The 24,946-nt window shown below is 45.2% G+C and overlaps 1 protein-coding gene across 3 annotated transcripts in view; it reads left to right on the top strand.

The window, feature by feature from the left end:
* The window catches only part of ACSBG1 (acyl-CoA synthetase bubblegum family member 1), a 129,939-nt gene that overhangs the window by 86,535 nt on the left and 18,458 nt on the right, over positions 1 to 24,946 (top strand). For 2 of the 3 annotated variants that reach the window (XM_069071395.1, XM_069071393.1), the window contains exons 2-3: positions 4,151 to 4,251; positions 22,635 to 22,852. In XM_069071395.1, coding sequence (XP_068927496.1) covers positions 22,679 to 22,852 — 174 coding nt within the window. In that variant the 5' untranslated portion in view covers positions 4,151 to 4,251; positions 22,635 to 22,678. Of the gene's footprint in view, positions 1 to 1,573; positions 1,673 to 4,150; positions 4,252 to 22,634; positions 22,853 to 24,946 lie in introns of all 3 variants that reach the window. The other variant, XM_069071394.1, reaches the window with a different exon arrangement.

Raw genomic sequence — 24,946 nt, 5'->3', positions numbered from 1 at the left:
GTATCAGCCAGGATGTGGGAGGCTCAGCCCCTCCAGACTCCAAATGAGGACAGACAGGATGAGGAATAAGGGACCTGCAGTGGGTCTGTTGGGGGTAACCTCGAAAGCAGAAGTCAAGAGTCTAAGCTAGGTCTTTCCTGCCTAGTCTGGGCTGCTCATTGTCTGAATGGAGAAAATTCCAATACAGATTCACTCTAGACCCCTACTTTAAACCTGCCCTGAAGTGATAGGTTCCTTATTCTAGAGCATGAGAGGAAAAGAGACCACAAGAGAGTCGCTTGAAAGGGAGATAACGTGTGTATAAAAGCATGTTGAGAGTATTAATTGCCATAGGGACAGAAATGACCAGTCCTTCTAAGGGATTTATTTTCCCTTAATATGTCCATCTAGGTCTTAGCTTTTCCATCTGTAAAATGGGCTAGCTGAAATCCAAGGTCCCTCCCAGCTCTTAGCCTATGACCTCAGATGAACTCTAATGTCCCCTTCCAACTCCAGAGCTAATAATCAATTTTTTTGGTTGTTATTTAGCCATTTAAAAAATAATTGACTTATGGTGGTTTTATTGTGTGAGAGACTCCAGCAACACTTATTGACAGAAAAAGTTTAAAAATGTAGACTCATTTTAGTACAAACTCAGATAATAGTAGATTACAGTCACCTATAAGCTTTTCTCTTTTTGACCCAGATGTCAGCTAGTGGAAGAACCAGTGTTGGTTCTTCCTTATAAAACATTCCTTATATTCAAGTATTCATTGTAGAATCATAGGTTGTCCAAACTGAAGGGGACCTTGAAACCTAGAGTGTGAAAGAACATGTAATGTCCAGGTCAGAAGGGCCTACCTGGGATCCCAGATATTGTCTAGCTCACCTGCCTCATTCTATAGATCAAGAAATGAAGGGCAGAAGATTCCTACTACTTAGAACCTAGGACCTTTTCTTGCCTCTGGATCTGGGCCCCTTCCCATTACATTTCTTTTTTTTTTAAGCAATTGGGGTTAAGTAACTTGCCCAAGGTTACATGGCCAGTTATTTTGTGTGGGTGTTAACTATCTGAGGCTGGAACCAATCCCGAGTTCTCCTGACTCCGGGGCAGGTGCTCTTACTCACTGCACCACCTAGCCACATTTCGACACCTTCCCTGTGGTAGAAGATGGTTTGATCCTCAGCTCTGGTCTTGACACTTCTGGAAAATTTATAAACACCCTTGGTAAAGTCTAGTAAAGAGGGGATGGGTCAGCTGGCTGTCATCTCAAGTAGAGTCAAGGAGTCCACAGGGTGGCTGATAATTGAGGGTCTTTATGATTGAAGTCCTGGGATTGCTTCACCCTGGAAGGGGTTCAGGTCTTTTGTTCCTCTGTCTTGACCCTGAGGGACACATTCCTAGTGGGAAGGGAAAAGCCCATAGAGATGCTGCAGTAGCTAGAGATAGGGCCTGGATGGTGGCTGGAGATCTAGAATAGTGTTTTATAAATGCAAGGACCCAGGGGACTTCCATGTCCCCTTTTCTCTTCTATCTCCTACCTATACCTTCCCACTAATCTTTTGACTTGTATCACTTTAAAATTAATCTTAGGTTTTTGAACAGACTTCCTCCTGGAGGGACTATACAGGCTCGAGAGCTCAATCTGAACCCACTGCATCTGAAGGGATTAAGACAGAATGTTCAGAGAAGGTAACTCAGCCTACGGTCCCTCCTTTCCCCCCAGCAAGCCTTTGGAAGAGGGAAGGAACAGTGGATTGGTCTGGTCCTGTGGGCATCTGAAAGGTGAATGCCTAGGTTGGTTAAGAGGCTGCAAATGAAGGCACTGGGGCTGTTTCCCTTGGAGCAGAGAAGACATGTCTTCAAGTATTTGAGTTGCTGTTGTGTGGGGGAAGGGTTAGGCTTTACCCCTTGGCCCCCCAATTATGTAAGTTATAAAAATGCCTATTTTAATTCCTTATAAGAAAAAGCTTCATAAAAATGAGAATCATCCAAAATTGACAAGGGGTAGTGATCCCCACCTTGGAGTCCCTCAGGCACTAGGGAGTTCCTCACTCCTAAAGGTCTTCCAGAAGTGGCTGGATGACCCCGGGGTGTTTTAGAACAGATTCCAGCTCTAAAAAGGGTTTGGCCAGATGCCCTTGAAACACTATGATTCTGTTCCTGAGGTTAGATGCCTGTTCTCTTCCCTGGGCCTCTGGTAACCCCAGGCACAAATAGGTCCTTCAGCGTGCATCTTTGGGGATGAAGGATGGTCAGTGACCTTGTCTTCCCTTCCACCAGAGGATTGAAGTTCGCCTGGGCTGGGAAGATGAAGAAAGCATGCCAAAGCTGGGGGTCTTCTCAGTCATAGAAGGTCTACTAAGTGGGTCAGAATCCTCGTGGAACCCCTTGCTATCTCAGGGAACATGTTGAAACCTCCGCAGGGGACAATATGGACCATTTGGATGATTCTAAATGAGGCTGGAAACCACTCCCATGTACTCCTAGGGGGCTGGAGTGTGGAAGTGGCAAAGTCATCCCAAAGCATTGCCAGGTCAACAACTATAGAGAAAGGGGGTAAAGAAGGCATCGGGCAGGGGCAGGGTACCTGGTGTGGCTGTGAGTCCAGGGTGGAAGCCAAGGAATCCTTGAGCCAGATGGTACCACCATGATGCTTCATCCCTTCTTCCCATGCCCAGGGCCCCAAGCAGGCCCTTCTCTTCATGGCTGCTGGTGAAACTAAGGAGGAGACTGGTATCATAAATGACCAATGATCATTTATTAAGAGCCTTCTATGTGCCAGGAATTGCTGAAAGTTCTAGGAAATACTTTCTGCCTTTAGGGAACTCACATTCTATCAGAATGGTGCCAACCCTGCCTGCCCTTGGAGAAGGCCCCGTACACCCCTGGAGATTGGGCCAGCTGTTCTGGTCATGGCAGGGACCAAAGGCACTCAGGGAAGAGTCCTGGCTGGAGCTGGAGTCGGAGCTCTTGGGTTCAGTTCCCAGCTTGCCTACGTCCTGCTTGCATGACGTTGTTTCAGTTTCCTCATCTGTGAAATGAAGAAGGTACATCAGATAATGGCTTAGGTCCCTCCCAGCTCTAGGTCAATGGTGAATTTAAGATGCCAGGGCCTGGCAGGTTTCTGCTGCAGCATTTCCAGACAGAGACAAGGAAGCTAGAGAGCCAGTCTCTAGCACCACCTTCAATACCAAGATGGCAGTGGGCCTTTGTGCTAAGACCACTGGGCTTGATGTCAAGAGGCCCAAGCTTCATTAGCAGTTCGGACGCTTCTGGGTCGTGTGACCTTCATTAAGTGATTTCCCTTTGTCTCAGTTTTCTCATCTATGAAATGGAGATAATTAAACTGATGTTTCCTCCTCTACACAGACCTTGGGGGGATGGGGATGGGGAGGGGGGGAGAGAGAAACACTTTGTAAATGTGAGTGCAGTAGAAACGAGTGATTATTATTCCAGTCACTTGAGAGGGGCAGACGGGTCTTCGAATCAAGGTCTTGGGATGTGGGCCAACAGGATGGCCTTGGAGGAGGGGAATGAATGGTCACTGGGGGAGGATGGCTCTCATCCTCCCCCTACCCTCCTCCTGGCCTGGCTCCTGCCCCAACCTCCCCACCCCAGCCCTCGTCTGAGATGGAACACTAGAGCCATGGAGCTCATCACATAGGGTGGAAAATACCATGGTGGTTGTTTCAAAATTGGGTTTTGCCAGTTATACACGTTAGACAGACACAGTCAGGCAAGTCACTAGGGATTTATTAAACATTTAATGGAGAAAATTCCAAAACAGAGCGACTCCAGAAGTGACAGGTCCCTTCTGGTATCTGCCTTCAAGGAGTCCACCATCCAAGAGGAAAGATAACATGCAAATGACCTGTCAATTCAAACCTCAGAGCATTGAATATCTGCCGGAAGGGATATTAGAATGGAGACCAGACAACAGAGAATGTCAGAGATGGAAGGCCCTGCCACATCCTCTAGCCCAAGCCCCTTATTTTTATAGAAGAAGGGACTTAGCCAGCATCATGGTGCAGGAGTCCACGGCCGAGGGAAGGCTGGAGCCCAGGTCTTCTGACTCCCGGGCTAGGGCTCTTTCCACAATGCTGCCCAGAGATTCCTTGGACTCTGTAGTTTCTTACTTTCTCTTTCTCTCTCTTTTTGGGGGCTTAGCATCCTGCCTGACCATCAGCATCTCTCCAAAGCGTCCCTCAACAATGCCTTGGATAACCTGTACCTTGAGAGGGCAGAGGATAAAGAGGAAGTCTCTGCAGGTAAGTGACTACTGAGATACTTTGCACTTTGTCCACTCTGAACTCTGGGCAAATGTCCTTATCGATGTCCTCAGCAGGACTGACCAGGCAAGAGTACTAGAAACCCTGGGTTTGACTCTTACCTTAGTAGAAATAAGCTTTGTGACCCTGGGCACAGTGTTATCACCTGCAAATGAAGGGCTGGACCCATTGGCTTCTAAGACTTCTCATTGCTAAATCTAGGTTTCTGTGATCCTAAGATGAGGAGACAGAAGTCTGCACAGAAAGGGAGAAGAGAATTAGAAAGTATGGAATCTTGTAAGACTGAGGAAAAAGTCCTTTGAAGATGGGCTGGCCTGCCTGCCATCCCACAATGCCTCTCTAGTCTCCCTACCTGGCCTTATTATAGACCATTCCCCTTTGCACACTCTGTGTTCAACCAAATTGGACCCCACACCCTTGATTTCCCTCAGCAGGCCTTTGCCTGCCTTAGTGCCTTTGGGCATAACTTCTCCTGGAACTCTGTCTCACTTCAAGACCCAACCCAGCTGCCGCCTCTCCCATGAAGCCGTCAGAGTTCCAGATTTGGGTCCTAGGAGGGTATGGGGGGAAGCATCCTCTAGGTAGCCAAAAATCTGAGTTTAGAGGGACTCCAGTGCTATGATATTCCCCCAACGGGGATTCCTGACTGGGGCCAGTGAACTTGGTTTTAAAAAATATTTGAGAATTTTATTTAAATAGAATTGGTTTCCTTTGTGCTTTTATGCGTTTGAAATCCTCTGGCAATTTCTTTTGGATTTGATCAGGCCTTTATAGCTAATTATCCTCTAAATCAGGTGAGAGGTAAGAATGAGGGAGTCTGTAGGTCGGGAGGGGAGTGTGTGGCAAGACAGAAGTTTTGGGAGTGGGAGAAGGTGGAGCCACCACTCTGGTTCACTCCCTCTTCTCCAAATGGATTTCTCCTGGCCTGGGTTTCAGAGTGTGGTATGTAGGTGCGGTTGAGTAACAGGACGGCAGGGCTGAGCCCAGCTTAGCTCCCCACTTTGCTATGTGGTATCCCTGGGACATTCTGTGGCCTGGAAAAGCCGATTCTGGTCCACCATGCCAGCTTACTGCCCTTGGAATCTCTGAGGTTCCATTTCCAAGCTTGCATCTCTGAATCTCTGCCAGTTCCCAGGGTGGAGATGAGGGGAGGGACTGCCCCCAGGAACAACTGGTTTGATAGGTGACAGTTTGAAGGAGTGTGGTCAGGATCCAGGAAGCCAGCTGATCCTTACCCTTGGGATTTCCAGGGCCTACATACAATAGATTAAAAAGACTTGAAGCTCCACAAGGCCCCTGGCACAAGGAAAATATATTAGCTGGGAGGGATAAATCATCAAATGTTGTTACCCAGTGACACATTAATTCAATTACATTTATTTAGATTAGCTTTCACCTGGCAGGGCCCTAAAGGGAATTGGATAGAGGAAATCCAAGGCAAAGTTCTTGGTAGGCTCAGATTCAGACTGGAAGGGACTTCAAAGGCCAATCTGGCCAAAACCGGAAAAGGAATTCCTCTTACAGTATACCTTTACAGCATTTTCTTGAAGACCTCCAGTGATGGGGAGCCCACTGTCCTTTTGAAATAGCCCATTCTAGTTTAGGGGAGCTCTCATTGTGAGGATGTTTTCCTCCTATCCAGCCTCAGTTTACCTCTTTGTAGCTTCCATCCACTGCCCTTGGGGCCAAACAGAAAAGTCTTTTCCTTCTTCCACATGGCAGACTTTCAGATACTTGAAGAAAGAGTTTGTGTTTGCCCTGAAGTTCCTTCTACCCCTCAGAGATGAGATGGATCCATGTACAATACAGGATCATGAGTGATTCAGACCCTCAATGACTATCTCATCAATCTCATTATTGGCTGAGGTGGTTGGGGAGGGCTCCCCAGCGGTGTGACTTGAGCTGGATCTTGAAGGATGAGTAGGATTGAGAAGAGGGTTATTATGTTCTGATCACCACTATTTGTGTCTCCATTGGACTGGACGGCTTTGGATAGTCCTTCCAACTTCTCTGTGCTCTGCTTCTTAAGCTAGAAGGGCCTCCAAACAAACATAGGGAAAGGTCAGAGGGGATCTCAGAAGTTACCTAGACTAGCTGAAAGAACCAAGGGACAGAGGGAAAGTGACTACTCAAATCCACAAGGGCAGCTGATGCAAGTCAAGTCAACAGAATTGACTGGGAGAATGAGAGCAAGCTGGACTGATTTTGGGAAATATCATGAGGATTTTGAATATTGTGAGCTGATCCTTAACACGACAAGCTGCTTTTCTAATACTTGCTTTCTTCTGGTGATGTTCTGTGGTTTCAAGTCATAGGCAATGAACTTCTAACAATAACAATTATGGTCAATGCAAAGTGCAACCCAAGGTTACCATAAGTAAGCTTGCCCCCATTAGTAAGGCAATTTGTGCTCAAAACATGATTTTTATTTATCTTAATAAATTTTAATATATTTACAGTTTACTTTATGACTCTCCTAGATTCCGCTCTGTATGTCTCCTCTACCTCATTTCTAGAGAACTATCATCTATAACAAAGAATTATTTCCAAAAAAAAGGAAGAACAGAAAAAAAAACTAAACAAAAGTGATCAACACTTTGAAAAAAGTAAAATGTTCTATGCAATGCTCCACATCCATGCCCCCCCCCTTCTGCAAAGGAGTAGGAGGAGGTATCTTATAGCTCTGTGGGACCAAGTTTCTTCTCTGTAACTTCACAACATTCAGTTTTGATCATTTTGTTCTATTGTTGTAGCCCTTGTAGACATTGTTTTCCTGATTCTGCTTACTTCATTTTGCATCAATTGTGTAAGTCTTTCCCATGCTTCTCTATACCCCTGATACTTGTCATTTCTTAGTGAGACTAGCTCAGTAGACTCTGTGATATTAAAGGACAGCACTTTGTTTAACCATTTCCTGATCGCTGTGATTCCAAATAGAACTTTTGATCAAAAGGTAACTTTAAAAAAGTGAGGACCAGCAGATGGAAAGCCAAGCGCTGCCCCGGTACCCACAGACTGTTCAAAGGATCATCATGTCATAGATTTGGGACTGGAAAAGCCCTCAGAAGCATCCTAGTCCAGTTTCCTCATTTTGTAGATGAGGAAACTGGTGCCTGGGTGGGGAAGTGACTTGCCCAGGGTCACTAATATACTAAGTGTCAGAGAGATTTAAACCCAAATCCTTTGATTCTAGAGACAGTGCTCTTTCCTATTCTCTGGAATCACCCAGGAGAGGAAGGGTTGCCCTATGTACTATACAGTTTCCCCACTGACAAGACTGTAGACTCACAGAGGAGTACAAGATTGACTTCTTGGCTTCTCCATCCTCAGCCCCCACCCTCGACCTACTCCTTCCCATTTGGACTGTCCTTTGGGTTCACAGAGGCAGCCTGGCTCTGCCATATACTAGGTGGGTAACCATGGGTAAGTGACCTCATTTTTCAGACCCTCAGTTTCCTCATCTGTAAAATAGGACCAATAATAATGCTGACATTAGCAGCCTCTTAGAGTTGTGATGGAAAACGGGCTGTCAGAATGTCAGTTATTATAGGTAACAGATCTTTGTTGGGGTTCAGGGAGGGGAGAAGGCAGAGTTCCCTGGGTCATGGTTCCCCAGGGAACAGGATCTGCTCCTGGAGTATGGCCCTCATTTAGACAAGCAAGCTGACCAAATGGCTGAGCTCCTTGGGTTCTGTCCCAGGGGAGTCCAGGTCACAGAGGAGCCATTATGGCCCCCTCACAAAGGAGGTCTTTGTGTCCAGTGGAGGAGACAGATTTTTTTCTGTCACTTTCGAAGGAGAGCAAAGACTGACAAATAGGTAAGTTTCTATAAAGTAGTGGTATCCTCAGACAAGGGCATGAGTGTCAGAAAGGTGCAAGAGTTATGGAGAAGAGGGGACTCTAAAAATAGAGTGATTGTAGATTTTGCCTTTGTGGAATCATTGATTTTGGAACTGGAAGGAAGATCAAGTTTAGCCTTCTTTCTACTGCACTTGGGCACTCTCCTTAGCCAGGTCTTGAGTCATTGCCAGGAGGGAAGGTGACCTCCTCGGGGATTCCCTCAGGCTGTCCCCTGGCTTCCCTGGGTCCCCTGGCATCATGTCTCACCAACCAGGGCAGCCTGCAACTCTCTTCATTTTCCTCCATTCCTCCAAACTTAGTGGGAGCCCATTTCCTTGGGGTCAAACCACCTGCGTAGGAATAGGGGCTAATGGTTCAGATGGATTTTGTTGTTATTTTTCAGTTGTGACCTCACTTGGGGTTTTCTTGGCAAAGATGTGGTTTGTCATTTCCATCTCTACCTCATTTTACAGATCAGGAAACTGAGGCAAACATGGTTGAGTGACTAGCCCAGGGTCACACAACTAGAAAATGTCTGAGGCTGGATTTGAGTCTTCCTAACTCCAGGCCTGGTGCTCTAACCACTATGCCACTTAGCTGACTTTTTAATCAGTCAGATTAAAATGTCCCCATTCAAATGCTAGTTCCTTAACATATTGCCTCTGCCAGGTAGTATAGATCAGGGCAGTTTAAAAGAATGATCTTAGGGTTTCTGGTATGTCTAGACTATCTGAAGGTATCTGGATAGGATTCAATCAAGAGCCTAAAACCATGAATGATTGAAGATTCCTCTCCCCTCTGCCCCCAACAGACTGCCCTTGGAGTTAGAGACATCATAGTTTAGGAAGGACATTGACAAGCTGGGTAGAATCCAAAAGCGGCCAACAAGGGTAGTAAAGGGTCTTGTGATCCTGCTACATGAGGACCACTTGAAGGAAATGGAGATGTTTAACCTGGAGAAGGGGAGATTTAGTGAGGGCAGGACAGAGGTCTTTGAAGTATTTGAAGGGCTGCCATGTTGAGGAGCAATTGGTCTTGTTCTGCTTGGCCCCACAGGGCAGACCCAAGAGCTATTGTTGGAAGCTGAAGAGGGGTGTAGCGGCAAGCACCCCAGCGTGCCCAGGGTGGCTGCCACCACAGGTTCTTGGATCTGCTTTGATAAAGGAAAGCAACTCAAAATGGCTATCTCTCTGCTCCTTCCCCACCCCTTCTCTGGACAAAGAGCTGAGGCTCAGAGAGGTTGATTGTTTTGCCCAATATCACACAAATACTAAGTGAGAGAGCCAGGATTTGAACCCAAGGCCTCTGCTTCTGCATCCTCTGCTCTTTCTGAGTGCTATCCCACAGGGGAGGGCTCCTGGGGCCTCATCACCCAGGAGAAGCATTCTCCAAGGGATATTTTTTCAAAGCCTAGGAATGACCTTTGCCTCAGTGAGAGGCTTCAACTGTTCCAGCCTGAACAATGCGTGCCATTCACCCCCCCAAGAACTCAGGCTTCTTTCCCACAGATTTAAAAAACAAAACCAAACCCAAAAGACAAGAGGATTTTTTTTCATCTGCTGACATATCTCCCTTCTTGCCTTCCCATTGGGAATAGCTTCCTCTGTTATTTAGTCTCCTTTATTTCAGGAGCTTAGAAACCCGCCCCAGTGCTCCAGACTGCCCTGGCTTATAATGAGGAGATTGATAAAGAGCCACCAAGGGCCCAACTGAGAGAGGAGGGATGGTGTCGGGGAAGTGGGGTAGGCAGGAGGAGGAGGAGAAGGAAAAGGAGGGGAGCTACCCCTCGCTTGAAAGGGAGCGTAATGAGCAAGCCAGTACTTGGGCCAAGCAAAGACCAAAAGTCTGAGATTGAGGCGGAGAACTTCAGGACAAATCCCAGCTCTGCCTCTTGGTGTTTATGTGACCTTGAGTCTTCTCCCTTGACCTCTGTGGGCCTCTGTTGTCTCCCCTCTAGAACCAGGGCATTGGATCAGATGATCTCTAAGGCTCCTTACAACTCTCTGCCTCTGGGAGTGATTGACTCCCGCTGTTATTATCCATGGTGGCCTGGGGGGTCATAGGGAAAGCTAAGAAGATGTCGCTTTAGTTATTGGTTCTGCTGGTTGGTTGTGTCATCAAATATGCTCTTGGTTGGATCAAGAGGCAGCTGGGGTTAAAACTTGGGGGCTTGGGACTCTGTCTGATGCCCCTATCCCTGCGTATGTGAGGCAGGACCTGGCTGTAAGTTGTTCTCCTGGTTCTGTTCACTCTGCATCAGTTCATACAAGTCTTCCCAGGCTTCTCCGTAACCACCCCTTTCATCATTTCTTACAGCACAATTCCACATACCATATGGAATTCCACATGGCATTCCATCACATCTGTATGCCATAGTTTGGCTGGCCATTCCCCAAATGATTCATGCCCTTAGCTTCTGATCTTTGCCACCACAAAAATGAGCTGCTATAAATATATTTATATGTATGAGTGGTTTTCCTTTCTTTGATCTCCCACAAGCATTTTACAAACTTGTAAATCTTAATGTGTTATATAGAGGAAAGTTAATATTAACTGCCTTTGGCCAGAACTCAAAGCCATGAATTTGGAAAGCCAGGGTCCTGGTCTAGGGGAGTGTTTCCTCTTTCATTCTCCTAGTTTTTAGACACCCGTTTCTGATCTATATGTATTTCTGTGTCTTTAGAGATGAAATAGACCCCGCTTTGGGGCTGTCCAGATTCCTACTCCATGTTACTAAGAAGGAATGGCCAGGGCTTTTCCCCAGGTGCCATGTTCTCTTTGGAGGGAACACATTAGTTCCTAGGAGGGACCCCTTTTTCTTTGAATTAGTAAGCAGGCTACTCCTCATGACTTGCAACTTTTCATTGGTTTATGCCCCATAGGGGGAAGTAGAGATATGTGGGCCCTGGGAGAGACCCAGTGAGTGGAGACATAAGCCAGTGAAGATCAGGAGAGGAGGGGCTTCTCCTTCTCCAGAGGCAGTCAGGTGGCTCAGCTGAGAGAGTGCTGGGTCTAGAGTCAGGAGTACCTGAGTTCAAATGCCACCTCAGACACTTACTAGTCATGTGACCTTGGACAAGTCACTTAACCTTCGCTTGCCTCAGTTTCCTCAATTTGAAAATAGGGATAATAACAGTATCTACCTTCCTGGGGTGTCCTGAGGATCAAATGAGGTAATATCTGTAAAGTGATTGGTCCATAGCTATGATTAGTGTTCCTTTGCCCTTGGTTGTATTATACTGCTGTCCCCCAAGCCCACACCCCAACTCATTTAGGCCTAGGAGCTGGGATTCTTCCTTACAGTATGTATAGGACATCAAAGCTGGAAAAGACCTTAGAACATAGAATGCAAATGTCAAAGGCCCTTCCAGAGATAGTCTAATCCAATACCTCATTTTCTCATCTTTTTCTTTGAATGTTCCCTTCCTCCTTGTCCCTCATTGGCTCCCCAGTGCCCATAACTCAGGCATAGCTTCACTCCACTCTGGTGGCCACAGAGCCCCACGGCCTGGTGTCCTGCTGGCAGCTACAGAGCATCCAGGGGACAGGACATTCAAGGATGCAGATGGTTCCAAGGAAAGGGGCAGCCAGACCCCGCCTTCTGACTTGGTGTCCTGCCAGCTCCTGCCACGCTCCAGGCCCAGGCCCTGAACACTCCTTGTCACCAAGTACAGCAACAACTCCAGCCAAGGAACGTCCTGCTTGATCAGACCATCCATCCCCAGACTCATCTCCACATAGTTGGGGCTTCATGAGACTGAAACCAGGGCACGTGGACTGAGGCAGAGAAAGTTGAAAGCTGGAGCCGATGTGGAATTCTCTGGGTCAGCTCCCTGGTCAGCCAGAAAGCAGCAGGGTGAGCCAAGGACCCTTTTGTGGCCGTGGGAAGGAGGCCCTCCCCAATCTGAAGACCAAACGGCCTTTCAGAAAATTATTGACTCATAATGGCAGGAGCTCGAAGGGACCTTAGGAGGTCCTCTTGTTGAAACCCCTCATTGTCCAGACTGGGGAAACTGAGGCCCAGGGAAGGCAAGCCTCTTAGGATCACAGAATCATAGGATTGTAAGGGACCTCTAGTCCAGCCCCTTCATTTTACAGAAGAAGAACCTGGAAAGTGAAGAGATTTACCTAAGGTCACATAAGTAGGAAGCATTTGAGGTAGGATTTGAACTCAAGTCCTATGACTTCAGAGCCTGGGCTCCTTGCTGTGTACTGTGCCATCATTACTAAGATCACTCAGCTAGTCAGGAACCAGAGCTCAGTATCTGGATTTCCAGCCCAGTGTTCTGCATTTTCCTTCTTGTTAGGGAGAGATGAGTGGGCAGAGGCCTGGGCCTGGTGTTGGGGGCCTTGGGTTGAGTGCCAGATCTCCCACCCTAGGTCTGCCCATCTATAACATGGGCTCACTCACATTTGTACTCCCTCAGTCATAGGGCTGTAATATAGAAAAAATGTTTAAAGTAGAATGTTCTGTGGAAATATGGGTTATTCCATCCATCGAACTGGGTGGAGCTTAGGGAAGCCCTGAGGTGGCAGAGACCAGCTCAGGTCCTTTCCCCTTCTGCATCCCTGGGGCACCTGGAGCCAGACCACTGAGCCAAGCCACCCTCTTCTCCAGGGTCCCTTGAGTCACTGCCTGAGGCACAAGGATCCACCTGTATTTGCTTAGCCATCTAATTTCAATAATCCATTTATAGCTTACCTCCCTAAAAAGATCCCAGGGGCTTTGTTAAGCCTTGACAGTCTATTCTGAATTTATCAATTAATTATGTGGTCAGCTCCACAGATGCGTTAGCTACCGAATTTCAATGTCCTGTCCTCTGTTTCCTTCTGTGCTACCCACTCCCCTTTCTTTGATCCTAATTGTCTAAGAGCATGGCAGAGATCCTTGCTCTCTGAAACTCATTCTTTTTTAAAATTTATTTTTAGTTTTCAACATTCATTTTCACAAGATTTTGAGTTCCAAATTTTCTCCCCATTTCTCCCCTACCCCACACCCCAAGATGCCAAGCATACAGATTACCCTTTCCCCCAGTCTGCCCTCTCTTATATCCCCTCCCTGTGCCCCTCCTTACCTCCTTCCCCCTTACTTTCTTGTAGGGCAAGATGGATTTCTATACCCCAGTGCCTTTATATCTTATTTCCTGGTTACATGTAAAAACAATTTTTTTAGCATTTGTTTTTAAAACTTTGAGTTCCAGATTCTCTCCCTTCTTCCCTTCTCACCCATGCCCACTGGGAAGACAAGCAATTCAATATAGGTTATACATGTGTAGTTATGCAAAGCATTTCCATAGTAGTCATGCTGTGAAAGACTATATTTCCCTACATCCGATCCCACCCCCCATTTATTCTATTTTCTCCTTTGACCCTGTCCCTTTTCAAAAGTGTTTGCTTCTAACTACCCTCTCCCCCAACCTACCCTCCCTTCTATAATCCCCGCTCTTATCTCCTTCCTCACTACTTTCCTGTAGGGTCTCTTACCCAATTGATTGTGTATGTTATTCCCTCCTTAACCCAAGTCCAATGAGAGTAAGTTTGACTCATTCTCTTTCACCTCCTTGCTCTTCATTGTAACATTTTTCTCTTGCCTCTTTTATGTGAGATAATTTACCCTATTCTCTCTCTCCCCTTTCTCCTTCTCCCAATATATTCCTCTCTCACCTCTTAATTTTATTTCAAAGATATCATCCCTTCCTATTCAACTCTGAAACTCATTCTTGGAGTGTTAGTGAGTATCTCCCAGCATACAGGCGATCCGATCATCAGTCAAGAAATATTCTCTGGCTACGTCATTCCTGGGGACAGATGAATGGTTCTTTCTTTCACACTATCAATCAATTGGCAAGCATTTACTAAGCATCTCTTTTCTTCTAGGCACTGAGCTCTGGGATACTACTAATAATAACTAATATTTACTAGTACTCCTACTATTAATAATAAGAACAATCACTTATATGATGCTTTAAGATTTACAAAGTATTTAAAATATATTATTATAGGAATATAATCATTATAATAGTATATTAATAAAAATGAAATGTGTTCATATTAATGTTGACAATTAAAATATATTAATACATTAACACAGTTAAACATATTCACATAAAATAAACTTTGCTATATAAATATATTATTAGTTCATTTGAGCCTTACAATAGCCCTGTACAGAGGCAGGCATTGTCATTAGGAAACCGAGGCTGTTCCAGGTTAACTGACTTGCCCAGGATCACACAGCCAGTAATTGAATGAGGCAGGATCCATTTGGCTACTTGGCTGCCAACCTTAAAAGTATCCTAGTCTAGAGTGGGGTTGGGTAGTGAGGACAGGACTGCTTAGAATTATAACTGACATCCATGTACTGCTATGAGGTTTGCAGTTTGATTTATGTTGTAGTTGTTCAGTCATTTAAATTGAGTCTGACTTGTCTTGACCCCATTTGGGGTTTTCTCCGCAGAGATATGGGAGGGGTGTGCCATTTCCTTCTCCAGCTCATTTTACAGATGAGGAAACTGAGGCAAACAGGGTGAAGTGACTGACTCAGGGTCATACAGCTAGTAAGTGTCTGGGCCAGATTTGAACTCAGGGAGATGAGTCTTCCTGACTCCAGGCCCCCTCTATACATTATGTATGTTATCACCTTTGAATAGCGCTGGTCTGTCCTGACTCCCAGTCAGAGGCTCTTTCTTCCTGGGACCATAGAGCCAGAGCAAGGTTGGACCTTGTGGCCATCTAATCCACCCCCCTCATTTTTCAGATGAGGAATCTGAGGTTTAGGGAAGTCAGGGGATTCCCAAGGTCACACATTTCATGAAGCGTCAGAGGGGAGGTTTGCGCCTGGGTCCTCTGCTCCCAGGGCCAGGGCTCTCTCCAGGGGCTACACCATGTGGGAAAGGTGGAGAATTTCAGGATGCGTGGTGCTCTGCACAGCCCACCCCTGAGGGGGCTCCCCCAGGACCAGGCTGTGTCTCCAGGAGATGGGCAGTCATGAGGATGCTGCTTCTCCTAATAAGTTCCTTGAGGTCTAGGGCTTTCTCACTTTTGTCTCTATACCCCAAGAACTTAGCCCAGTGCCTGGTACACATAATCATGGGAATCATAGATTGAAAGCTGGAAGAAAACTTAGAAACTGGGAAGCACAACCTCCTCATTTTACGGATGAGGGAACTAGGGCCATGGGAGGCTAAGTGACTTGCCCACAGTCACCCAGCTAGTGAGCGTCTAAGGCAGGATTTGAACTGATGTCTTCCAGATTCCAAGTCCAGTGCTTTCTTTATCTACTGTACTATCTAGCTACATTTTTGTTTGGCTTCTTATTTTATTTTTTCCAATTACATGTAAAAATTCTAACATCTGTTTTTTTTTAATTTTGAGTCCCCAATTTTTTCGCTCCTTCCTTTTCCCTGTTGTTAAGATGGCAAACAATTTGATATAGGGTTATACATGTGCAGTCATGCAAAACATTTCTATATTAGTCATGTTGTTAAAGAAAACAGACAAAAAACCAACAAGAAAAACAAAGTTTAAAAAAAAGTATGCTTTAATCTGCATTCAAGTTCTATCAGTTCTTTCTCTGGAAGTGGATAGCATTTTTCAGCATAAGTCCTCCAGAACTGTCTGAGACCATTGTATTGCTGAGAATAGCTAAGTTATTCACGGCCGATCACCATACAATGTTGCTGTTACTGTACACAGTGTCTGGTTTTGCTCACCTCACTTGGCATCATTTCCTGTGTCTTTCCTGATTTTTTTCTGAAATCATCCTGCTTGTCATTTCTTATAGCACAATAGTACACCATCACAATCATATACCACAACTTGTTCAGCCATTCGCCACTTGATGAGTATTCCCTCGATTTCCAATTCTTTGCTACCACAAAAAAAGCTACTATAAATATTTGTATGCATACAGGTACTTTTTCCTTTTCCCTTAAAAAAATCTCTTTGAGATATAGAACTAGTAGTGATATTGCTGGGTTAGAGGGTATGCACAGTTTTATAGCCTTTTGGGAATAGTTCCAAATCACTCTCCAGAATAGTTGGGTCAGTTCACAACTCCATCAACATTTTCCCCGAATTTTACCAACATTTGTCAATTTCCTTTTCTGTCGTATTAGCCAATCTGTTAGACCATTCTCCCCCGGCCCAAACACACGCACTTAATAGTATTTTTGTACAAAACATACTTGTAAAATTTAATGTAATAGAAATTATTCATTTTATTATGTTCACTATCTCTTGTTTAGTCACAAATTCTTACTTTATCCATAGATCTGACAGGTAAACTATTCCATGCTCCCTAACTTGCTTATGGTATAACCCTTTATGTACCCATTTAGACCTTATCTTGATACACAGAGTGACATATTGGTCTATACCTAGTTTCCACCAAAGTGCTTTCCAGTTTTCTCTCTTGCTGCCTCTTGACTGGCTGATTATGCTGGCATTCTACCTAGCTCCAGAGAGCAGAATTAGCATCGATTGTGAAAATTGGAGTGGTGAGGAGTTGACTCAGTAGTGTGCCACGGTTAGCCAAACCCTTTATCTCCATTATTCCATTGGAATCTCACACCAGCCCTGGGAGGGAAGAGGTAACAAGAATCAGCCCCATTTTGCAGATCAAGTGTAGAGCAGCCTGAGGAGGACATCCAGACAGTGAACAGTCTTTAGCTGGTGCCAGGAGGACCTAAAGGAAGTAGAATGCTTAGCCCAGAAAAGAGAAGGCTACAGGCATAGATGACCAGAGTGAGATCCATCCCTTCTGTCCCTTTGAGTGCTGACTTGAAGTCAGGAATATTGGGGTTCCAATCCCATCCCTGATACTAACTGTGGGACCTTGGTCAAACTCTGAACCTCAGTTTCCTTGTTTGATTGGATGCCTCTGAAGTCTCTTCCTGCTCTGAGTCTGTTACCTTCTGTTCCTCAGACCTAGATCCCAGGTTGCTGAGAGATCAATGAATGGGACTGTTCACCTGCTATTAATTTGACAGTAGGAAAGGAAAAGAGGGTCCTCACTTCTAAGCTTCTTCCTCTTAAATAACAGGGAGAAGTAAGAAGGGCATTAGAAGGCTACGCAGTCATGGAGATAGTTCTGGTACCATATTCTTGCTGGCCTGGGTTCAGAGGAGGTCAGCCAGGATGGTGAGTGAATGGGCAACTGTGTCATGTGAGGATTGTAGATGGAACTGTGAATGTTTAGAATGGAAAAGGACATGATGGACAGTTACATATATATATATATAGAGAGAGAGAGATGTAACTACATCCACATATATATATATATATATATATATATATATACACATACACAGATATTTATCTAGAGATTGTCATGGGGAAGAGGGATGAGACTTTTCTTGGCCCTCAGGGGGCAGAACTAGGAAGAATGAGAGGCAAATTGCAGTTCAATGAAAAGAAAAGCTTTTTTTTTTTCCAAAACATATTTTTTTTGTTGGTATCTTTTGTTTTACATTATCTTGATTTTCTTTTTTTTTTTTTTTGGAAGGGGAACCTGGATTTTCTTGATTTTTCTTTTTTCCCCCCTTTTTTGGAGGGGGCACCTGGATTATCTTGATTTTCCTTTTCCCCCCCTTTTTTGGAGGGGGCACCTGGATTATTTTGATTTTCCTTTTTTTCCCCTTTTTTTGGAGGGGGCACCTGGATTATCTTGATTTTCCTTTTTTTCCCCTTTTTTTGGAGGGGCACCTGAATTATCTTGATTTTCCTTTTTCCCCCCTTTTTTGGAGGGGGCACCTGGATTATCTTGATTTTCCTTTTTCCCCCCTTTTTTGGAGGGGGCACCTGGATTATCTTGATTTTACTTTTTTTCCCCTTTTTTTGGAGGGGGCACCTGGATTATCTTGATTTTCTTCCGGGCCCTCTTTCACCCCCTTCTCAGAGACCTAACCCTTATAACAAAGACATTTTTTGAAAGGGAAGAACAAAATCATAAAAAAATTTTAAAACAGTGCAATGCATCCAAACATATTTAATGCCCGTGGATCGCCCACCTCTACCAGGAAACGAGGAAGAGTAAGGAGGAAGGCAATTTCTCATAGTTCTTCTATGGGGCTGAGCTTGGTCTTTCTCATTTTGTAAGCTTCTTTTCGACAGTTTGTGGTTGTTCCTTCCATTTACATCGGGGATATCCTTCTTCCCACCCTGTCTCCTCCCCTCTTTTTGATAAGCCCTCCATCCTGACCTCTGGCTCTTAGCTCCTCTAGCTTCCTTCCCTCACTGTTCTCCCCTGTACTGTTTGGTTTTCCTTTGTGTGCTGTATTCCTGTGTCTATGTCCTGGATGTTTTTCTTCTCCCTCAGTAGAATGCGAAATCCTTGAGGTCAGGGATTGTTTTTGTTCTCATGTCCCCCATGACCAAAGTGCCTAAATAAATGCTTATTGAACAAATGGATGATAACAGTTATCACTTTGGATTCACGTTGTTCCATAAAGGTATTTTCTTCACAACAAAACTTGTAAGATAGAGCCATTTCTTGTTTTTATTTTTTCAAATGCTGTTGACTCATTTTGTTTTTATATTATCTTTATTTTTAATAGATTCTTGCCCAAAGATCCATCCCTTCCTTGTAAGAAAGATTGCAAAGAAAAAAAAAATGAAAGAAAGCTGTTTGGCAAACGAATCAACCCACCAACCATGGGCCACAGCTGGTAGTAGGTGCAATAATCCACACCCACAGCTTTCCATTTGTGTTGTGAAGGGAGGGCCAAATTTACTCATTAAATTGTATAGCAGAACAATTATCATCACCCTCTTTTAACTGATGAAGAAACTGAAGCTCGGACAAGTTGCATGACTTGATCAAGGTCACACAGTGAGTCATAGCAGGGACTGGAACGCAGGGCTCTTTCTATGAGAGCCACAGTTCCTCTTCATAAACAGCTTCTGGTGATAATGGGGGTTTCCTCATAACAACATGGAGGCAGGTCATGCCAATGACATCATCCCCATTTCATGGAGGAAGAAACAGGCTGGGGGCGGGGGGCATTGGTTTGCCCAAGGTCAACCCAGCTAGCCTAGGGCTTAGAATTCAGGGATCTGCGCATTGGCACAAACCTAACTATTAAGTGGCCCAGAGCCAGGCTCTGCTTCCCAAAGACAAAGCTGTTAGTCCAGTGGGGGACAGAACTGGAGGTTGGGGGATACAGTCCTGTTGCTCTCTTGGCTGCCTCCTCCAGAAGGTGATACAAGGGTACAGTCAGCTAATCCAGGGGAGGTACTCAGCCCAGCAAAGGGCTGGAGAGCATTCTCTTCAGACAATGGTTAACATTCCTGTCAATAAATGCCCTCCCAGGGTTCCGGGCTCACATTCTTTCTGGGTGAGGGAAAATCAAGATCTCCTCACTTGACCTCTCATCCTTCTGGACCGTACACTGTATTCTTTTTCTTCATCTCAATTCATAAGCTTCCCAGAACTCCTTTCACCCCCATCAATCTTTGGCTCTTTGGGCCAGTCTGTCCTTTCTGAGACAGGGGATTTATCTCTCTCCCTGAAGTTCTCTTATCTTATTTCTTTTCCATAAGTGCAGAGGGAGAGAATTTCTAAGTCAGGGGGAGGGGGATGAAGGGAGGGAAGAAGGAAAGAATCAAAGAGAGAGAGGGAGAAAAGACAAATACAAGGAGAGAAGACACAGACAGTGAGAAAGAGAGAGACAGATAAAGAGAGGGAGGAGAGAGACAGAGACATCGAGAAAAAGAAAAGGCAGAGAGAGAGAGAGATAAAAAGAGGGAGGAGAGAGACAGAGAGAAAGAAAATGAGGGAGAGAGACAGAGAGAGACAAATAGAGGGGAGAGACAGACAGTGAATGAGAGAGACAGAAACAGAGAGAGAGGAGAGAAACAGAGAAGATGAAGAAGAGAGACAAAGACAGAGAGGTGGTGGAGAGACACAGTCAGAAAGACAGACACAGACTGAGACAGAAGCATGGAGAGACTGGATCTTGGTCTATAGAGAGTAAAAGGAGCATTGTCCCTGGAGGTACACACAGACAATCCTCAAGAACTACTGTGGTCAAAAGGTTCACTGCTCACCCTCACTCTGCAGCCAAAATGGGGTGTTTGGAAAACTGTCATTCAGCAGATGTGCTCAAAAGCTCCTCCTCTTTTCCTTCTTCCTCCTCCTCTTCTTCCTCTTCCTCCTCCTCCTCCTTTTCCTCCTCCTCCTCCCTTCCCCCCTTCCCCTCCTCTTCCTCCTCCCTTATTTTGCTGAAAGTTCAAATGACCTCTCAGGGGCCCAGTCCCACAATAATCAGCCCAGTAGCTTAGACCTGCTCTGGTTCTGACCTGTATTAGTTTTAGGCAGCACGAGAGGGCCCTGAGATTCCCAGGGGCTCACCATATTAATGCCAATTGGCTCATCCCACTGCAGCTCAGAACTCCCAAGCTCAAAAGATCCGCTGGCCTTCAACTTCCCTGTGGTAGGAATTGCAGCATATTACCCAACACCCAGCAAAAACTCTTTGGCTGACCAGCAGCAATGGCTTTGAGGGCAGATTCAGAGAAGGGTTTCTGATGTCTAAGATGATTTTTGCCTTTCTTTGTATACCCAGTGGTTAGAATAGTGCCTGGCACACAATGAGCATTTAAGAAATGCTTGTTCTGGCCGTGTAACCTTGAGCAAGTTACTTAACCCCAATTGCTTAGGGGCGGCCAGGTGGCTCAGCAAGTAAGAGCACCGGCTCTAGTGTCAGGATGACCTGGATCAAATCCGGGCTCAGATACTCAGCACCACACCCAGAAATAACTGGCCGTGTAACCTCGAGCAAGCTACTTAATCCCCATTGCTTTAAAAAAAAATGCTTTTGTTAATGGACTGACTGACTGAGCTCAAAGATGCTCATCACCAGAAGACTGGCCACCAGATGACTTTTTTGACCATAGCAACTTATGAAGACTAAGAAGGAGAAATTGCTATGTACTGTAGTGGAGGGCAAAGAAAACATGGATATCTCCCAAAGAACTGAAGACGTCTTTTCTACTAAGTTAGACTATAAATTCTCTGAAGGCAGGGATCAAATCTTTTTGTTTCCTTCACTGCATATCTGATTATTGGACTAGGTACACGATAATAATGTGATAAAAAAGAAAGTGATGTAACATGAATGATGTAGAAATGTGTCCATGATTGCACATTGTAATGTAATACCAAGCAAAGGCAACTTCCCAGGTTCAAAATACCAGCATAGGTGCTCTCTATTTTATTCAGTAACCAACCAAGAACAGAGAAGATCAAAACATGACATCATTCAAAATACAGCATTTACTAAGTGTGATTAAATAATCTCCAAGTACTACCCCACCCCAGGATCTTCCAATCATTCAATCAATTACAAAGTCCCTGTTCTAAATACTTCTCCACCCCTAGGCTATACCTTCATTTGGTCCACCACAAAACTCCTCTTCTCAAATGGAGATTAGTTTCCAAACATAGGTAAAGTACCTTCATTTGTCAATCACAGAGCACAATAAGGTCAAAAGTTCCCCACCCCTGGATCACAATTCAATCTACCTCAGAGTTACATCAAGTTTAAACACAGCACTTAATACCCAAATGGAGGTCTTTTCTTCATCTTGACACGAGGCAAGTTCTCAGCAATCTTAGTTCCTGGGGAGACAAGGCTTAGCAAGGCCATAAGATACATTGCCAATCCCTTCATGAATTTATCCTCTGTCTGTATAACAGTCCTAGAACCCCTGAACACATTAACAAAGCCCTCTCCCAGGATTTCTGTAAACATACAACAAGAAAATCCTTCTTCAGGGCTTCTGAACCAACAGAAAGGTTCCCAGACCCCTGCAACAACAGCACTGTCCTTCACCAGTGGACAGTATTCACTCTGTCTGCAGGACAGTCTCCAGACCCCTGCAACAACAGCACTGTCCCTCACCAGTGGACAGTATTCACTCTCTGTCTGCAGGACAGTCTCAGGGCTTCTTAACCAAATGCCAGGTTCCAGGACTTCTTCAACAGGACAGTCTTTCACCAGTGGACAAATCTGACAAAACAACATCAAAACAGACAGACAAAGTACCAGCAAAACAGCCATGTCTCCTCAGTCCTTGGCAGCTCAAGGGGCAGGTCTCAAAAGTCCAGGGCAATTCAAAGCGGCCACCAGCAATCTCTTAGTCTCTCTCTCTCCACGAGGTGCTGCTTCCAAAAAAAGATCTTCCGCCTCTCCCTTGTCTCTCCAAATCTACGTCACCAGCTCCTCCCAGTTCAGGACTTTCTTTTCACATCAACAAGCCCATCCCACAGGTGGGATCAACAAGCTCTGGGTTTTAACACAATCAATTTGAAAACCAGGCCAATACAGGGGAATCTTTAATTGCCGTTACTATCACACACATGTATAACCTCTTATGTTTGCCATCTAAAATTTGGAACTCAGATCTTGTAAAAATGAATGTTGAAAACTATCTTTACATGTCATTGGGAAAAATAAGAGACTATTTACAAAAAAAGAATGTGATGGCTAGTTGACCCATGCCCGTACTTTCCCCTGCAGAGTCCTTGTGGACCACATCGGCTGATGGGCTGGTCAAGATACGGATGGACCACACCTGCTCACAGACCCCAAAGACTGTGCACCAGGTGTTCCTCGAAAGTCTGGAGAAGTATGGAAATCTGAACGCCTTGAGCAGCAAACGGGATGGGAAATGGGAGAGGATCACCTACTCTCAGTACTATGTTCTGTCCCGAAAAGCTGCCAAAGGGTTTTTGAAGGTGAGTGGGAAGAAGGAAGGGATGAGAAGAAGCTGCTTGCAGCGGCTCTGCTTGGGTTTTGAGAAGGCCCCTACAAACACACATGTCCGCACTCCAGGATGGTGAAGGAAGTGGAGACACAGGAATTGGCTGAAGAAACTGGGAATATTTTGCCTGAAAGGGAGAAGCCTTAGGCGGGGCACGACAGCTGCCTTCAGAGGCAGAGACAGGACTTGAACTCTGGCTTCCTGATGTGTTGGCCAACTCTCAGTCCATTGCATGAGGCTACTTCGGGTCATAAGAACAGAAGTCAGTATTAGTATCCATCAGTAAGTATCTATTAGGCCTCTATGCTTATGTGCTGTGCTAGAGACTGATGATACAAAGCCAGAAAGGAAGCAGTCAGTCTGTCATTCAATAAGCACCTGCTATAGGCCAGTACTGGGGGTACAAAGAGAGGCACACGTGAAGAAGGTCTGCCCTCAGAGAGCTTATATTCCAGTGGGGGAAACAACATGTAAATAACTAGGCACTGACACGATAGATACAATGAGATGGAAAGTCAGCCAAAGGGAAGGTGTTAGCATCTGTGGCACTGAGAAGGGCCTCCTGCAGAGCCTGGAATCTGAACTACCTCTGAAGGAAGCCAAGGAACCAGAGACAGAGGTGAGAGGGCAGGCCATTCCAGCGATGAGGGGCAGCCAGGGAAAAGGCAAGGCGGGGGGAGGGTATTGAGCAGGGAACAATGAGGAGGCCAGCGTCACCTTAAAAAATATATTATTTATTTTAAACATTCTTTTCTCTTTAGATTTTGAGTTCTGGGGCATCTAGGTGGTGCAGTGAATAGAGTACTGACCCTGGAGTCAGGAGGACCTGAGTTCAAATCCAGCCTCAGACACTTAACACTTACTAGCCATGTGACCTTGGGCAAGTCATTTAATCCCAATTGCCTTGCCCTCCCTCCTCCAAAAAGCAAAAAAAAAAAAAAATTTGAGTTCCAAATTCTCTCCTTCCCTCCCAACTCCTCCAACACTTTACTGAAAAGGCAAGCAATATACATGTGAAATCATGCAAAACATTTCCATATTAGCTATATTGCCCCCCCAAAAAAAAACAGAAAGAAGGAAGGAAGGAAGGAAGGAAGGAAGGAAGGAAGGAAGGAAAGAGAGAGAGAGAGAGAGAGAGGAAGGAAGGAAGGAAGGAAGGAAGGAAGGAAGGAAGGAAGGAAGGAAGGAAGGAAGGAAGGAAGGAAGGAAGGAAGGAAGGAAGGAAAGAAAAAGAAAGAAAGAAAGAAAGAAGAAAATTGTAATTTGCATTCAGAATTCATCAGTTCTCCCCCTGGAGATGGATAGCATTTTTCATCATGAGTCCTTGGGAATTGTCTGGGATCACTGTATTGATCTGAGTAGTCAAGTCTCCCACAGGTGATCGTTGTTACAGTATTGCTGTTACTCTACACAATGATCAATGGCTCTTCTTACTTCACTTTTCATCAGTTCATACAGGTCTCTCGATGTTTTTCTGAAACTACCTCCCTGGCCATTTCTCACAGCACAACGGTATTCTATCACAGTCATATGCCATAACTTGTTGTCTTCTGCTATGTGCCACACACTGTGAAGTGCTGGGGATATAGAACCTGCCCTCAAAGAGTTTATGTTCTTTTGGGGAAGCCAACATATAAAAGGAAGCTGGAGAAGTGAGGGGGAAATATACATGGTTTGGCTGGAGATATCAAGAAACTGCTGTGAAATGGTGACCAGGCTCACACTATAAGTGTAGATAAGAAGAATGAGATAACATAGAGGTGGGACTTGTAGGACCGACTGAGGAATTTGTACTTAATTCAATATGGAACAGGCAGCCCCTAATGTTCTTCCCTAATCCCTCCCTCACCCTCACCCCAGTTAATCTCAGCCAGCCTGGTTATCTCCCCGGTGCATTCCCCAAGCAGGCAGCAGCCTGGTTATCTGAGATCTCAGACATGACTGCACCATCAGGTGCTCCCCTGGTACTGTCTCTGATGCCTGTGCTCCTTTGCCACCAGAGTGTCTGTGTTGGGGCCGCGCTCTATGGGATGCTCATCCCCATGCCTGTGCACCCAAACCTAGGCAA

The sequence above is a fragment of the Petaurus breviceps genome, unplaced genomic scaffold (genome assembly GCF_028583685.1).
Source record: "Petaurus breviceps papuanus isolate PSGF00001 unplaced genomic scaffold, PetGlider_PUasm1.0 90825, whole genome shotgun sequence".
Classification (NCBI taxonomy): domain Eukaryota; kingdom Metazoa; phylum Chordata; class Mammalia; order Diprotodontia; family Petauridae; genus Petaurus; species Petaurus breviceps.
This window is presented reverse-complemented; position numbering and strand designations above follow the sequence as displayed.